Here is a 17969-nt window from a genome sequence, read left to right on the forward strand (position 1 = left end):
CAAACGCCGATTTTCCGGTCCGAAGTCCGATTTTTCGTCTGAAAGAAGTTAGCTAGGACATCAATCACGGTTTTATGAAGAATGGAAAATCAAACTAAGTGTGACAGCCTTCGAATGCCGTTGGTCAATATCTATTGGTGCAGTTAATGCGGAAGGGCCCGATTTATCGAAACACGGTTAATCGGCGTTTTTCGGAAATTTTATCAAAAGTATGATTAGATTAGCCTCTTTCGGAAATTGCCCTCCTCCTCCTCCTCCTCTTCTTCCTCCTCCTCCTCTTCCTCTTCCCTGTGTATCGGGTTGAGCGCGTGCAACAAATTAGTGGCGAGGAGGCTCTAGGAGACGCCCGATGCTACCCAGGTAACAATTACATTGTTGTCAAAATCCACTTTTGCCATTCTAACAGAGTATTAGAAGAAAGTAAGCATAGAAATAAAAGAAAGGCGAAGGACGTTATAGCGGCTGATACAATAGGAGTGTAACAATGGATAGCACATAAAAATTTCATTGTTATAACAATAAGCATAAAGCCAATAACAATAGATTCAAACGACAATGATATTTTTGTTTGGTTCTCTTTTGTAAAATAACACGAAAGATAGAACTTTTCTTTTTTTTTTTAACTTTTATATCAAGCAGTATCCCTTACAAGTTTCGAGTCTGTTACGTGATTAAACTGCAGGATTTAGCGTAATTCTGTACGGAAAAATCTCACTTTTACGTCGGTTTGTCGGAATTTTAAGGTCGCGGATTACAATAGATTAAATATATTGAAGTCGAAACAACTAAGAAAAGTGAGCGAATGAAGAAGAACTGAGCAAAGAAGACAGGAGGAAAAAAAAAGCCATTGAGTAAAGAGCTCCCCAGAAAAGTTTGGCAGAAGAGCTACTGAGCAAAGTGGAAAAGAGTAATTGAAAAAGAAGGTAGGTCATAGGAACGGGAAGAGGAAAGAAAAAACTAAGGATAACTAAGAAAAGCAACAGAAGGAACAAATAGTAACTGAGCAAATAAGCAATAGAAACATCTAAGGAAGTAGGAAAATGAGCAAAGAGTGAGTCTGAATGAAGATGTTACTCGAATTTAAAGCAGAAAAATCATTTTTTACAAAAGAAAAACAAACGTAACAAAGGATATTTGGGCAATAATAAAACAAGAACAAACAGTTTTTGAGATACAGAATGCTGAACAAGCAGGAAAAGTTGGATTCTATAATCTAAATCACGACTTCTTTTACTCGATTTTATAGAATTAAACTTTAAAAAAAAAAGACTGAAAAATTGTCTAATTAACACTGAAAACCTCACTCGGTTACGAATAAACACGTAAATACAGTATAGTGTTTATTTAATTACACTAGAATTTGTACGTCATCAGTTAAGTAGTTGAGTAGAAAGAAGAGCAAGAGTTAATTCTAAACACATAATACGAGATGAAAATTCCGGATGATCTAGGCAACAAGAGTTTTTCAGGAGTTTAAAGAGGTAAACAAAACGGGAAAAAATGTTATAGTTAAACAAAACAATGGAGTGAATTAGTAATTTAAATAAGCTGAACGTGTTCCCGATCGATAGAGAGTAGATTTTTGACCTACTTCGAAGAGAGATCTTAATTGGGGGAAAGTGACCGAACTTCTACCTGTTTTCTAGCCACAAATTAAGTTTCTCAATAAGTTAATGTTTATTATAGTCCGTCCTGTCTGTTGGCAGCCGGCACCAATGATTTCAAGCTGTTACTCTGCAATTAATTGCAAAGACAGTAAATTCTGCCTGTCTACATCATTCTTATGTACGCTCTTCGGTCACTTCATTAGATTGGTGGAAAGGAAATGAAAGAGTCTGGCATAATTCGGCTATTAAACAACTCTGACCAAGATAAGGTGTAGTTTAGATGAGGTCCAGACAAGAACCGTTTTGCAGCCGGTGATTGATTGACACCGCAGCCATAGGATCAACTTGGAAATTTTTTTTTCTCCCCCTCTCTCAACGCTTGGGATTTTACTCCCGCTTTATTTGTTTACCGTCTTCAATTTATGAACGGAATATGCTCAAGAAAGTTTATATCTGCACGCGCTACACCCCGTTGTAACTCCGCACTCCGACCCCCTAATTAACGCCACCGTAGTACAGAAAGATGAGGTGGCCTGATTGGTAGAAAGTTGACTTTTGCGTCGTTGCAACATCCAAACGTTTCGTATTAGTGTTAATCACGGAATATCCGACGGTCTCCGGGGGAGGGGAGGAGAATAGAAAGAGCAGAAACAGTTCACGTTGTCATGGCAACAACTGGTGGGGGACAGCTGGTGATTCTCACGTTACCTAACGAATCGCAAGGAGTGGCGTGTCGCCCCAGGCACGTGTCCTTAGTGCGTAAGTAGAAAGGAGAACGTGACAGTCATCAACATCGAGAACAGTGTCTTCTCTCGCATTTACTTGTTTGTTTTAGGCCGGAACAACTATCTTATATAAGGTGTAAACAGTTGGTCACTTCTACTAAATAAAAATTCCCACCATCCTAATTAGGTTCTCCACTTTATGGCACGTAGACCTTTCGAAGAATTTTTTTTTCCATTTTCCTACAGGAAATTGTGGAATATCTGAAAGAAAACCGAGAGTGAAAAGGGAGATGTCTAACTGTCTCGATAGCTGCAAGCAGCGTTGTATGTATAGAATATTCCCGAATGCATTATCAATCACTTGTCTCGTTTCCTATATCGTCTAGGGGGACATTTCTTACCGATTCTCTACAAATTTTGTCCTTGACCATAAACTGTCCCGAAAAATGTTTAACTTTGAATAGCTTTGTTTCTATCCTTCAACTTCTTTTTATATTATTAAAATCCACCGGAATGGCGCCTCTCCGATTCAATAACGAATCATCAAATTGGCCTCTTTTTTTTTGTATTAAAAAATCGCGTTTTTATACACTCCGTGACGGCAGTTTTATATAAAAAAAATCCACCCACTTCGACGGTAGCTGCCATACAAAACTATTAATAGAAGATTCGTAGTAGTATTACGTCTTGGTGATTTATTATCTACGCTTCTTTAGCGTAACCATTACGGTTAGTTTAGATGAAGATTTTACTTATTTAAAAGCGAGCGAGATGATACACGAAAGCCAAAAATGATACATGAACACAGGTTTATTGCGGCATGAATTGCAGATTACAGCAAGAATCGTAGCTTCAGTCAGGGCAAAGACACGTATTTTTCATCCAAGTAAGGAACAAAAGAGATTCTTCCGTTGTTTCTTTCGCGCGCAGATAGTTCCATCTTCTTCCTTATATAAAAAAAAAAAAACGAGATTTCACCTCGTTAACAGTTTTTTCAATTACCGTCATAGGAAATAGAGGGAAGGAGACGTTTTCTCCCTCCCATCTTCAGCTGAAACCATCCCTCCTGAACGAAAACGAAAGGGAAAAAAAGACCTCCACCCGTTCTTTCCTCTTTTTTTTTCAACTCTCCTCTTTGGCCAAGGTATTGTTTTTTTAAGATTCGAGTAAGATGTAGCAGATTGACTTTAGATAGGTAGCGTGTGGGTTTATTGTCAGAATCTTCCGGTCTAGAAACCGCGAGAATTAGGGAGGCTGACAATATATTTCTTTCTCTCTTTGTCTCTTTTAACTGCTCTTTACTAGAAAACGCGAAAATTTATGCTAAATATCTTCAATTTATCACATTTTTTCGACGTTTAAAACGCTCTCCTTTACTTCAATCTTTACAAAAATACGTGTAGAAAACTAGTTTAAAGTGACCCTAAAAACTAACTGAATAATAAATCTAAACTAAGTTGACCCCATTTATATATAAATATACATTTAAATAAGTATTCATTGAATATATTATCTACGTATAAAGCGCGAATTAACATTTTAAAAAACAGCAAGATATTAGCGTTAACGCATGTGTTACGCATAGACTTTAAGGCTCGAATGTCATTATATTCTCTACTATTATATAAAATCTATCCGTTTTGGCTACCTCGTAACCACCTGCGGAGTTACATGCAGCACAGTCGTGACACGTTTATACTCGACGTCGTTATAACTGCCTCAGTCATATTTCTCGTTACAATTTGTCACATGTCGCCTCATTTAACAACGCACTCCGCATGTTGGATGTTACGCTCCTTTACCGTGGGTCTAGCATCCCTCAGGACCGAAACTAAAACGGAACCAATAATATATATATATATATATATAAAAAACTTTAAAAAATACGAAAAAAATGGAAAAGAATTTCCTCCCCTTTCTCTTTTACATTCGCTAGATTTTTCTTAGAGAAGACCTTACGATGTTACTCCACATTAATAATTGGTCATAAAGTGTACCCGCGGGAGCAAACCAATTACAGAAATGTTACTTCACTAATCCGGGCAGAAATCACGTGTTCTGAAACGAAGATGACGTAGCTAATGTGTCCCATGATGTCGTAGGGATGTGTTTTTTTTTTTCTTTTCCCTGTGTCGTATCTCTCCTTGCCGGATCGTCACTCATAAAATATAAAAAAATATATATATTTATACACATTCTCTTTCTTCCCTTCGTGTTATAGTTAACATAATTTTCTGTTTGTTCTACTAATGCGGTGACGTCACGCCAATTTTACTACTACATTAACATAGCCTCTGCTGCTGCTGCTGCTGCTGCTGCTGCTGCTTGTGTTGTTTCACAATGCTGTAACTTATATGTGTTATACGTGTACGGTGTGACGTCAAGGTGATTAGATACATGCCGTGCTATCTTCTACCGACATTTAGCGTGACGTAATTTATATAAGTTTGTTTTAAAAAACGTTATCAATATGCTGAAAATATTATTATTGTTTATGAATAATGTAAAAAAATAATAATAATAACAATGTTAAATGATTAATGGTAAAAAGTTTTCCTACCCCCTCTAACAAATAGATTAGTAGATTCGTGTGCGGAAATGGCTAAAGGTGAAATTTATAATGTTAATGTTACTGTAATAGCAAAAGTCCTTCTACCCTACAAATTAGCTGCAATTCCATGCTTTACAGCTACAATAATAACTTTCACTCGTTACTAGTTTACTAATACAGTAATATTTTTCGGGCGATTTAACACAGCGTTAATACTGTAACTATACGTGCATCCGTTTAGTGTTTAAGGATAATTACTTATATAACAACAAATCTGCTACACTGTGGGGATAATAATTAGTGCAGTAGTGTAAGTTTACGATTTTTTTTTTATATTATTATTATTCTGTTACGTTTTTCTTGTATATAAGTCTGTAGATTTGATAAGAGTTTTGTTCCTTTTGCAACAAAAATTATAACTGTAGCTGTGTGTTACGTGTTATGCTTTTGTAGCAACAATTTTATACTGTGTTATGAATTATTAACACTGTAGTAACACGAAGAAAGACAGTAATTTATAATTTTTTTTTATTTTAATGCTTAATTGTTCTAAATCGTAACTCTATTAGCGTTACTGAAGTTACGTTCTGATAAAATCGCTACGTTATATCTATAAAAACAATGTTAATAATATATTAAAACGAAAAAAAATTATACTTTTTGCAATGTTTTTATGCAATTAATTACTTCTCTAGTATTAATTTATGTAATTTTTAACAACGTAACAGACCGTTACGTTACAGAGAAAGTAACGGTTACAGCGATAACTGTTCAACTGCAGTAACAATTCTGTCTTAAATGAATTTAAAAAACAAAATTAATAAATGATATTTATAAGAATCATCTGAGCTTAATTAAGAGTAACGGAAGCGTAACGTACTGTACTGTACATCAATAACTGTACTCATAAGTAATAAAAGCAACAATTCAGTGTTAGAGCGACAATAACAGACTTTAAATATAAATAGGTCATCGACGGCAGCAACGACCAACATTCTTAAAGGGGGACGTCGACGTTGACGTCATCGGGGCACCTCAAATTATAGCAGATTAAAGAGAGCGCAGGTTTCTGACCAACAGAGCGAGCGAGTCTCTCTCTATTGAATATAGCAAAACGGAATATTTAAAGATCGCAGGTTCTGTCAAACCGAGTTCCCCACGCCCTTCAAAGCTCCCCAGGGGGTTGACTAGTCAGGGATGGCCTGCAGCCTTTCCTTCCGGCAACTCCCCTAGGGGAAGGAAGAAGTGGGGAAAAGATATTTCTTTCCCCATTTTCTTTACAGAGATTTTTGCTGAAAGTTTCTACTTTGACTTGGAGAACGGGCCTCACTCTCTGCAAATACTGGGCATCTACCTGTCCTGTTTAGTTGTGCACGCTCTCCTTACCCTCTGGCAGATGCCGTGAGGACTGTTTAACTTCGATATAGGAATCTTTTTTGCACAATTTTTCATATCTTTTCTCTATCAAAAATTGCTGAAAATTTTATAAAATGCAACGATATAATCGGTTTAATTGACTTTTTTTTTTTTTTTAATTATTAAAGTAGAAACGATGATTGTCACTCGTAATTCCACGCATTCTGATATCGAGGAATGGCCGAAAACCAGGAAACAATTAAATATTTTTCGAACTATTTAACTAGAAAAAAAAAGTAGACGGATGGACCTACACAAGATTAGCACAAATTACTCCATATTAAAGTTTTTTGGGGGAAAGACGACGATGATAAAAAAAAGTTAAGTGATATTTAGCATCTGTGTGTTTTGCAACGATAACAACAACAAAGCGATGCTGCAGACCAAGATAAAAAAAAAAAAAGAAAAATTCGGAGATAAATGATAAACAATGCCAAGAAAAAATCAGTAGAAGAAGAAAGTTTTTCTCTCACTCTTATTCTTGCACTGACGACAAGGTAGAAGGGTGCCCCCTATTACCAGTTCTGAACGTACAAAACCCTGAGAAGAGGATAATACTAGTAATCCCACTTAGCAGCGACACCTGCTGCCCCCTCCCAGTCCTACAACTCTCCCAGAGCTGACTCATATATCAATCCAAGTGACAAGGACTGGTGGGTGGGTGAGGGACTAGTTAGCTTTACTTCCTCCCTGTGCGGGGTGGAGAACGCTAGCTCAGATACGCCCGTGTAGTCACGTGATTCTAGCTAAAGGGGGAACCCGTTTGTAGTCGAAAGCCGCTGTGTATGTTCCCACCACACATTTGTTCTCCCTTTATATATATATAGAATATTTCTCATCCGACTTTAACCCCTTCTTACAGCTTATATGTATATATATAATTCTCTCCCCTTCTCCATCTTTATATTATATTTAATTAAAAGCGAATTTTTTAAAAAGTGGAGTGTTTTAGTTAATTTTGTAAATATAATTAAATTAGGGTAATTTTATTTAAAATAATATTGTTTCTGGTAATGTGCAGTAGTAAATGTTTTTACGTGTAAATTAATTTTACCTTCTTGTTTAACAAATATTTTAAAAACTGTGAATTTATTGCGAATAATTTGAATTTTCATTAGGTGTAAAATGCTTTTTTTTTTCTTTAAATAATAGTGATATCGAGAGATTTAAAACGTGTTAACAGAAAAGATGAATTTATTTAGGGAGAGGAAAAAAAGAAGAGCTTAATACGTGTAGGAATGTATTGTCCAGTAAACATACAAGAGTGAAGAAGAAGGCTAGAGGTAGGGTTAATAAACTGCGGGGAGGAAAAGGTGGTAGTAAAGTTGCAGGCAATAAATTACAAGCGAGCTAGTCCTGGGAACAAGAACAATAGCGGAGTTCCCCTGTAAAGGTCGTTTCTCCGCATCGCTACAAAGTTCAAAGGAAGAGACGTCTTGAAGGGGCAAGAAACGTCTCGCTATGGAAAACAACGGCGCCTACTTAAATCCTAACCGCTAAAAGATGCTTCCTCACAATAAAATTCTTGTCTCCCGCGTCGCTTTCCATCGTGTGACAGCCATTCTTTTCTCTGTCTCCCACTGCCAGCCTTCGGAGCATTAATCATGCCACCGTTTCTAGACTGTCACTGGATCACGTCCTAAACACGGTCTCCTCCCAGACACTGTGTTCCTTAAACTCCTGTCACTCCGAAGGGGAAGTTCACGTGAAATATTTACCCCTACAACTTTACTTTTTTTTTTCTATTTCTGTACCACCTTCTCGCTTACCATTTCTGTCCCCAGTGGATAGATTGGTAGGAAGAGCGAAGGATTTCCAGCATTTGTTCCTATACTCGATTCTTTAATGTGCTGTATATTTAAGGAAGCCGAAATCTGCGCTCTGTTTTTTCCTGGTATTTTCTCACCGTTTATGATAATAAAATTAGCTTGGAAAACGCACCTAGAAGCGAAAGATGTCACGGTGACCGAAACTTTTTCTCTCTCCTCCTCCTGCTCTTTTTTTTTTCCTTGGATGAACAGCTCGACTGAGTAAAAGTGACGCGGGTTGATGTGAGAACGACCAAAAGGGAAGAAAATTCGGTTGTGTTCGATGATGCGAGTCGTTACTTCTACTCCAACGTTTGTTTCTTAAAAAGACAGCGGAAAACATTCGCTGCTCGTTAGACTTTTTAAAAGTAAATCGTGTTCACGGAAAGTTTGACTAAAGAATGGATAGGAAAGATGTTTGGTCGACCGACATTTAAACAAAAAAATAATAAAAAAAAACTCTTCCATTTATATACCGATCTAAATATTTTTCGAAAAGTCGCGTGAAAAAACTTTATCTATCATATATTTTGACTATGATAAATTAATAAAAACGTAACGTAACCGGACAATCATAGGAACATGGCTAGAACTCTCCCCTGTAAATGTGTGTTCTCCGTCGAGCCCGACGAGAAGTTATGCAGCTCATACACGTTTTTGACGCCTATTATTATTATTATTATTAATTTTTTATAAAAGAATTTTGTTCTTATCGAAAATTTAGCGAGGTATTACAAGTACGGAAACCTAATCCAATATTATTCAAACAGTAGTTCTTGAGTAAATACAAAATTATTATTCTTAATCTCCGTGATGCTTTGCAGATCGATCGTGTTAAATGTGACAATAGTGAATGTCGTCACACTTTAGCGAAAGCTGGTCGACTACACAGAAAGATCGGCCGACTGTACGGACCAACAGTCACGCGAACTGACTCACTTTAATGCATTTTCTAGGCATACACTTGTGAAATATGAGTTATGCAAGAGATTATCTTACCTTAAAGTGTCAGATGAAATGATATATTGAGAGAAAAGCGTGATATAACTAAACTATAATTTCGTTCTTATTATAAAAAGTATCTTATGTAATAAAAAAGAAAGTCTTTTAATTCTTTTATTAGTGTAGTAGCACATGTTTGGCTGCAGCAGTTCTTTAAGTTGGATATAAAAATATATAAATATACATATGCTTTTGATACTAAGGTAGGACGGAAAAGGGCTTACCTGCTAATCTCAGCGCAGACATTCTTTGAAATTCGGGTTCCTCCAGCCACTTGTACATTCTTCGGAACGTTTCTCGTCCCGATTTCAGCTTGCTCCAAGGCTTAGGGTTTCTCAGCAGATCTGAGAGGGTTCCTTGTGACCTACATAGTACCCGTTGTGCAAATATGGCTTGAGGAATGCTATAACGTTTAAGTTCTGCGCTAATCCGCTGTGCTAATTCTTTGGTGTTAATCTCCTCGACGTCATCGGCTGTCGGTGCTTTATTACTTTGCTGGGAAGCACCGGGTTTGATGTGATTCACCACCGAAGGGTTGGGGGGTGCCACGGCTTGCACCAATGTGTTCTGAAGGGCAGCCGACTGTACCTGACCTTGTCCTAGACCCGGATGATGAGGAGTGGCCAAACTGATAGCCGAAACCGGAGTTGGTGCTGTCAAACTTGTGGCCGGCTTGATATCGTGGAGACCGGGTGGTGTACCAGGTGTGGCTAAATGACTAGAAGGAGGTGTGTGAGGTGCATTCAGACCGTTGAGGGTCGTCATCATAGAAGTGGGAGTGTGTAGGGTGACAGTTGGACTTTGGGGTGACCCGAGACTGCGACTGAGATCTCGATGAGGATAAGGTTCATACCCACCTGGAGACATGTTTTTTTCGGGTGAATGCAGACCGTTCTGTGAGTAGGGAGGCGAAGGGATGCCCGCCTGCTGTCCACCCAAACCGTTGGCGGTCATCATAGACATGGCAGAATGGTGTGTGGCACCCAAGGTAGGACTCATGTTCATTCCGGCCATGGTTCCCAGTTTGTCGTATTGGTAACTGTTCATTCCCATTCCGAGAGCGTTGTTTTGCATCAAGGTGAAACTTCCACTCACGTTACCGGCATGGTGGTGTCCGTAATGGGAGAACTTGTCAGACATGGTGGAAATAGGAGGCAGAGGTTGAAGCGGCGTTAAAGTTGCGTAACTGCTTGCAGCACCAAAACTTGCTGGTGACATGCGACCGTTCAAAGTCTGGTAGGTGGGCTCGGCGAGTGCACGAAAGTCGCTGGCGTCGATCATAGCGGTGGCGTGGTCGGCCTCTAGAACTTCGGCAGGCAAGAGGTCTGGTGGGTCCCCGCTATCGAGACTACTCACTGACCCAACCCTTGTGGGTTCTTCGACGCCGTCTGGCTCTGTGATTTGTTGCCTCTCAACTCCGGACGTTTCCATGATTTGCGAGGTTTAATGACAATCATATGACGCCGGTGCACACCTCCCCCCCAACACTTTACCGTACACGGAGTCCAAAGACCTGTGATTGGACCTCGCTACCCATTGTGAGGACGCTAGTGGACGGCACACAACGCCTGCTACGTCTATCTCGACGCCATGTTGGACGGTCAACTGCGCACGCAGCCCGCCTGCCTGCTCTGCGCAAGCGCCAGCTCGAGTGGGATATCGGCGCGGGCGCCTTGGTCTGCTATTGTTCTCTCCCTGCTGATGGCAAAGCAAGGTTTGCACCCACATGGAGCTGGCCGCCCAGCTTTCCGGCTTGGGGACTGCACCCTAGAGGCACCCGGGGCCTCTCTCCCTCCGTCCTCTTCCATGACCCGAGATGCGCTGCGCTGTCAACCCAGCAGACGATAGCCAATAGTCACGTGTACGGTCGATATTCATTTAGATAGCACGTGGTTGTGCCGCCTCGACTTGGCTTTTACCTGCCACTGCACATTGCCCACCTGTTCGGACGCCAATTAAATTATACAAAGACAAAAAACAAAAAAGCAAAGCGTCCGACGGTGACCGACGCGTGCGCGAGTGGCAAAGCGTTTTTGTGTCTCTCTCTGTTACCATAGTAGCGAGTGGCAGTTGTGTCCGCCACCTCTTTAGCCGCTTTCTAATCTGTGGAAACGGAACCCGAAATGTCCCAGTAGTATCCATCAAACTACATTTTCCTCCCCCGTCCCCTGCAAGTAAATAAAATGGTTTGTGTTGGAAACAATCTAAACAGGAAGTGGCCGTCTAAATGTCAGATGTAATGCAACACACTTTTCTTCGTTACGTTTTGCGTGCCTAGTCGATACATTGCGTGAGCACTGGCCTTTGCATAGTCGTAGTCGGCGGTTTAAAACGTTTCTTTGTCTTCCCTCCCTCCCCATTCGTTCTTTGACGCGCTAGGCCGATCTGGTGGCCTAATTGCATGCTCTCTATACACATACCATACCTTGCACGGTTGCCGGGGCAACAAACATTGTTGACATGGCGCAAAACGTACAGCACTCCAGTGTCAACATAGTTGTTTGTCTCTGCTAAAGACGCAACGCTTTCGACTCTGCCCACGTTCCGTCTTTCTGTCCAAACTCACCTGAACTGCATGACGTCATTTTGCCAAATGACGTCACCGCCCCTTGCCCCTACGTGACGGGTGGTGCTGTCATTAACCGTTACCATGGCGATCATCTCCCCGCGCGCGTACGATAGAAAGAACGGAAAGAAGAGGTCGCGTAGAGGTCAAAGTTCAATCTTCACTGATAAGTGCGGAATTAAAGACGAAGCTACAGACAATAACACCGCCGAAATGAATGGTCGAGATTAATGCCACTTTTAATAAAGTTTGTATAAATTTAATAGTTTGCGATTATAGTACACAGCGCGTAGACATGCAAACGTGCAGCATGACAAACCACTTAGTCAAAATGGAATTCTTTTATAGGCGTTAAACCCATAAAAGAAAAGGAACTTGTACACTTTATAATAGCATATTTTGCTTTTAATTTAATTTACTTATCATCTATAATTAGGGCGAATATTTAACTCGAAATGTTCCACTGGAAGAATAATCTAACGAGATGCACGCATGATAATGATAAACTCTTCTGAATATAAACATAAACTGGAGTGGGTTTTTTGTCATTATTTTATTCGTTTGTTCTTGCATAGAATTGTTTAAGCTTGAGAAACGTCAGCAGTCGTCTAGTTGTGTTTTCGATGGGAGTAAGATTGCACCTGGTCCAAATGCGACCAAATAAACATTACTGTTACGCCTATATTGTGCAGACAATGATACTATTGTTGGCCACCCCGTTGATTCGTATGGAAGAACAACAACCGGAAGTAAGAGGGACCGTTAGTGACTCCCTCCGTTCTCCTCCCTCCCAATTACCTCACACGCGCTCTATTTGACACTGGCGTCGGCACTCAGGTGTGACCGAGGCCTACCTGAGCGACAGATGTTACATCGCCCGCACTCGAGCGTTGCAACTCCAATGAAATGCAATACTCGGTCACAAATTTGATAACTGCTCTCCACGAAAAATAATTTTGCAAAAATCGCCAAATACTTTAAAACAAAACTCTCGCGCGAGCCGGCCAACAAACTAATAACCAGCTTCTCTCTTCTCTCGCGCATTTCCAACGTCCAGACAAAATACTCGCCGTCAATTTTAGTAACTAAATGACTAATTACAGATCTTGTTAGAAGGAAACTTAATTTATTTTAACAAAAAAATACGGCAGAAGATTCGTATTTCCTGGCATCAATTTGCGAGATCGTTGCGCGCCTTTTCGTTTATGATCGCCGAGAGAGAAGAAAAATTCGAACGAGAAAAAGGGACGTCTGCTATATTCCATGTGCGTAAATTAAGAACTTTTACTGTGTTTCGGATTGTGAAATGAATCCATCAGCGCTGCTACACTTAATAGACCGAGAGAAACAATTCTCGGAAGAAGTAAAATCCCTATGGAAACCGCGGCAACGACAAAAGTGTTTAGTAGATCAGAAAACTGGGCGTTAACGATATCCATTAGGGGGAAAAAACCCTAAACGGATTTCGTAACATCTGCAAACACACAACCACTTAAATTTTAAGTTAAATTCGGAAATTAAAGATAATATCGTGATAGAAATCTCAAAACAATCCAGTTAAAAACGATAACACAATAGCATTTTAAATCATTTCTACCCTAAGAGAGAGGTGGAAATTGTGATATTTTATACATAAAAACTTATATTTTTAATATAATTTAACAATTTAATAAGTTTTCTGTGTGCTCAATAAAAAAATTTTGCTTGTTTCCATTGGAAATACAACGGAAACAAGCAAAAATTCTTCACTTATCCTCCACAGATTTAAGAAACGTTTCTATAACTTAGCTTAATCTCTGTATATATAAATTTTTTTTTCTTACAATTGATAGAAGAGAGCGCATATCAGGTATTTTATTCGACGATATAAATATTAATGTTAGTCATAATTCTTTAAACAATACAAATTTGCGTTTTATCTGTAAATCGACACCTTATCTCGTCCGGAATTGCACTTTTGTTTGTAAGTAGCGACGTCCTCCATTGTCTTTACTTCGATTAGATGTTTCTTTTGTGCACAATTGACAAATTACGAATTACAAATTATTACCAGGATCCCTTCATGCTGAAAGATAATATTGTTTTATGAATTCTCTTCTTCTTTTTAATTCGGGGCTATATTTCTTCCCTTTTATTAATGAACAGATATTAATTGTTGCCTGAGAAAGCTTTACCTTAATTGCCAAAGTAGAAAATTTGGTATAATTATAGAGTCTAGATCTACTGATGTGGCCTGGATAGCGTTGTTCCTATACTAGTATTTTCATTAAGCTACTTATCTTAATCTAAAAGAAAATCCTATACAGATAAATTCCATTTATTCTCCAGTAAGTCGATTTTCTTCCTTGCATTCCTTAGACCTGTAGGAGATAATACGTCGCTGTACTTTATGCTTTAAGCATTAATTCTGTAGTAGCATTTACAAATTAATTACCCCTAATCGTAGAAAGAGAATACTACAATTTCTTCGTGGAATTCTCTTACACGTGGGGTGTAATTCTAAGAATAAGAAGATCCACATACATTATCCCTTCATTAAAGGTTGAATAGATCACACGCAATGAGAACTGGACTTAAACTGGTGGACATAAGCTAAAACGTATACCAGGCCCTTCTTCTACACTACATGTAAAAACGTGAGGCCTGCAGCTTAGGGCCTCGTTTAGGCCCCACATACGTATGCAATTTTTTCGGTTATTTATACAGAATTCGCCTCAAAATGCCTGGCAAATACACACACACACCATAAATTGCATTTGGTGTTGTTTAAACCATAAAAAGTGCAGCCACGGGAACAAATTACATTGGGGATACTAATTTAGTAACTAAGAAAACTCCGCCATCTATCGGAAAAATATCGAATTACAGAAGACAATAGAAGAAAATTGATAAAAGTTGGAATCGGAATGAAAGAATCCGAATTTCTATCTCGCCGAATTAATTAGATTAAGCGATATTGGGTTAAGAAAATAGAAAATGTCGAGGATGTTTTGCAGAATTATAATCAACTTGTCTATTAAGATTCCATTAATTCGACGAGCGTCACAGGTGGCCACTAACAACAGATTGCAAACTGTCGATCTAATAAAGACTTGAGTCGATTTTAATGAGAATTTAACAAATGAATAAATGCCACATTTAAATTCGGACATTTTTTCCTCCATCTTCTCTTCTACATTTTTCCATGGTTTGTTGTACGTAAACTCCCCGTTTCCCGTAACTTCGTTTCTTCTCAGTCGGAAGATAAAGTATGTAAAGTGTATCTCTCCTTCGCGTGTTTAGTCCGAGTGATGAATTAATTATATGCTAGTCATTAAGAAGACCTCATCAAAATGTACAGTAAGCCACATAATTACTCAGAGAGAAGGCTAGCATAAGAGGTTAGATCTGTTTCTGTTGATTGTAATCGAGAGTTGACAAAACAAGAGAATTTCGTGACAACAATCACGCGTAACAACAGTTGACTTACTGATGTTATATTCTTTAATATAATGTCTTTTCGAAAATAAATATATTTTGCATCTTCTCCCCCCCCCAATAAATCTGCGAGAGGTTATTAGAGAATCGAATGATTGATGAGACGATATGAGCAGCTACATATATTCAAAACGGGAAGTCAATATGAAATTAATTAGGTGGTCCTGCGGATAAACAGCCAGTTGGAAGCTGTTCCACCAGGACAATTTTAAGTGACGTCTTTAAGCTGTTTGCTCCCCATCTGTTGAGCATTATAGTACACAGATTTAATAGAAATTTTTTGTTTTTTTATTGAATAATTTTGCAACTTTGGTTGTGATGTTTAGTACTTTTCAATTAGTTAAACTGTTCAAATTTTCTAGAATAATACCGTCAAAAACCTCTAAAGAACGGCCAATGATGCCACTGCCACTGTTTGGAGGTTATTTTATATGCAATTTTGCTCAAAAATGGTCGTTTTTAGAGGTAACCGTCGCTGGAGATGGTCGTTGTTGGAGGTTCGACTGTACTTCTATTTGGGATTTTAACATCAAGAATTAAGCCGAGAAGAGTATATTTGTGAAAAATGTTTCAAATTTTACTGAATAATACAGCCAAACCTCTGAAAAACGGCCACTGAGGGAACGTAAAAAAATTTCCCGTTGTTTGGAGGTGGCCGTTATTGGAGGTTCGACAGTACTGAACGTATACTTAGGATTTTATATATATATATATATATTCGTGAAAAATTGCAATTTAAATTTTTGCTGAGGTAGTAAACCAAATTATTAAAGCAGCAATTTTAATAACGAATAAACGTATGTAGCTTAACACAGGAAGCCCGAAACAATAAGGAAATTAACTTATATAAATAAAATATTTATTGATATAAACAAAGGCATAAAAATGGTGGTTTTTCTGTTAACCCCAATTAATCAAATAAATTTGCATTTGTTGATCTCTTTTCAGTTCTCACATCGATTAAATGTCAAAGCTAATCTTTATTTTTAGTGTATTGTATATTCATCGTGCAATAAAGATCAAATAATGTATTGCATCCGTCAGTAAAGGCTACTGCTACTTGTAATAAGGCTATTTAAGTAAAATTTCTAACAGAAAGGATTCTCTATAAAATGGTTTTTTTTTTTTAAAAAAAAAAGGACCCATAAAAACCGAATAAAGAGTTCACTTTTGATCAAAAATAGAAGAAAATGGTTATTTTTAAAACTTAAACGTGAGTAAAAGAAGAATCAAAGATTAATTCTTTACTCTTTTTTTTTATTTTATCCCTCATAAAAAAAATATGAGGCTTTTGTTCTTTACTCTTTTGGTTCGGATATAATAATTTTTTCTTCCCCCTATTCTGTCTTTTAGATTAAAAATTAACTCCTCTTTCATTCGTCTTCTCGGTTTGCTAACAGAAGAATAAAAGCGAAAAGTGTCTTAAAGGATATTCGTCACATTATTTCCGATATAAATCGCGATAGAAGGAAGAAGAAGAAGCAAAGTTAACTTAATTGCCTGCCTCCTATCACTTGACACACTGTTCCAACATCCGCCACCGCCTCCCCGTGGCGCCACGTGTCAACGGATTTTTCTAATTTTTTACAGGTAAAAAAAATCCCCAAATTTCCCCTAAAATCCCTAATTTCCTCCTAAAATTCTCACATCTCGTATAAAATGTAAATAAATTTTGTGCGTATATATATATATAAACGTTTCCTTAATATCCCTAAATTTCCCTTAAAATCCCTTAATTTCCCTTAAAAATCCCTAAAGTTTCCCTTAAAATCCCCAAATTTCCCTAAAATTCTCACGTCTCCTCGTATAAAATGTAGATAAATTTTACGTGTATATATATATATATAAAATATCCTATATTATAGATTTAAAAAAATGTTAGAATATCCGAACGATGTTTTGTAGAATTAATAATAAATAGTACCATAGCAAGTAATTACCAACAAGTACAGTATTGCCGTATATTGCTGGCGACGATGTCGCTGTATGTTGTAGGAAGAGTTCTTCAAACACGCAAGTTTGGTTTCCAAATGGTACAGACACGTCATTCTGTCATGAAATGACAAATAACAGACCCGAAGTCAGAACATTTTTTAAATTTCGCCAACGCAAAATTCGTCTCTCTTCTCTTCTCTTTCTCTTATTCCTCTCCCTCCCTCTCTTTTTTAAACTACAAGATAACAAATTATACATCTTAAACTCTAAAATTTATAGACATTTTAAAATGAAGTTCCGAGAAAGAATAAAACGTCGTGGAGTTATTTCTAAACCGCAATTTAATTTTTAAAAAATTATTAAATTTTTCTTATAATTCGAGCTTTGCAATTCGATCAAAATTCCCGTTTAAAGCGCTAGTTTTAAAATTACTCTTTGGCCAAATTGATATTATGAGGCACGAGGAATTTTTTAAAAAAGAAGAGGAGCAAACTCGAGCTGATGTTGACTTTTTTTTTTTAATTTTTTTTTCTTCCCCGACTTAATTATGAAAAACAATTATGATTGATTGGCAATCGATTCTTTCTAATATCCCTTTGACCTTTACTTAATACCAGGTTAGAATATGTTAAGGTTTCATTTTAACATCATTACCGGTGATTACGGGCGTGCCTTTTAATTTAATATCATCTTTATTAAACTTTTAAGATATTTTTAAATGTTTAAATTTAAATTTCTCTTTCTCTCTCTCTTCGTTCGAGTTATAAAGTAGCGGCTTAATGAGGTGATCGGATATAACGCTTAGGGAGAAGCTGGTGGCATTTTAATACACCTAAGAACACATTTTAATATAGCACTACCGGACGGGCAGAATGCCAAACC

General features: G+C 37.8%; 1 protein-coding gene across 4 annotated transcripts in view; it reads right to left on the reverse strand.

Moving 5' to 3' along the window:
* LOC111624536 (hepatocyte nuclear factor 6-like) overlaps positions 1-10664 on the reverse strand; it is a 55816-nt gene extending 45152 nt beyond the window's left edge. For 2 of the 4 annotated variants that reach the window (XM_023367405.1, XM_023367404.1), the window contains exon 1: positions 9334-10664. In XM_023367405.1, the coding sequence (XP_023223173.1) occupies positions 9334-10540 (1207 nt within the window). In that variant the 5' untranslated portion in view covers positions 10541-10664. Of the gene's footprint in view, positions 1-2098; positions 2594-9333 lie in introns of those variants that run through there. The other 2 variants (XM_023367406.1, XM_023367403.1) reach the window with 2 other exon arrangements.
* Between the last annotated feature and the right edge of the window lie 7305 nt (positions 10665-17969).

Source organism: Centruroides sculpturatus, unplaced genomic scaffold (genome assembly GCF_000671375.1).
Source record: "Centruroides sculpturatus isolate CEXI.00-Female unplaced genomic scaffold, Cexi_2.0 scaffold360, whole genome shotgun sequence".
NCBI lineage: Eukaryota > Metazoa > Arthropoda > Arachnida > Scorpiones > Buthidae > Centruroides > Centruroides sculpturatus.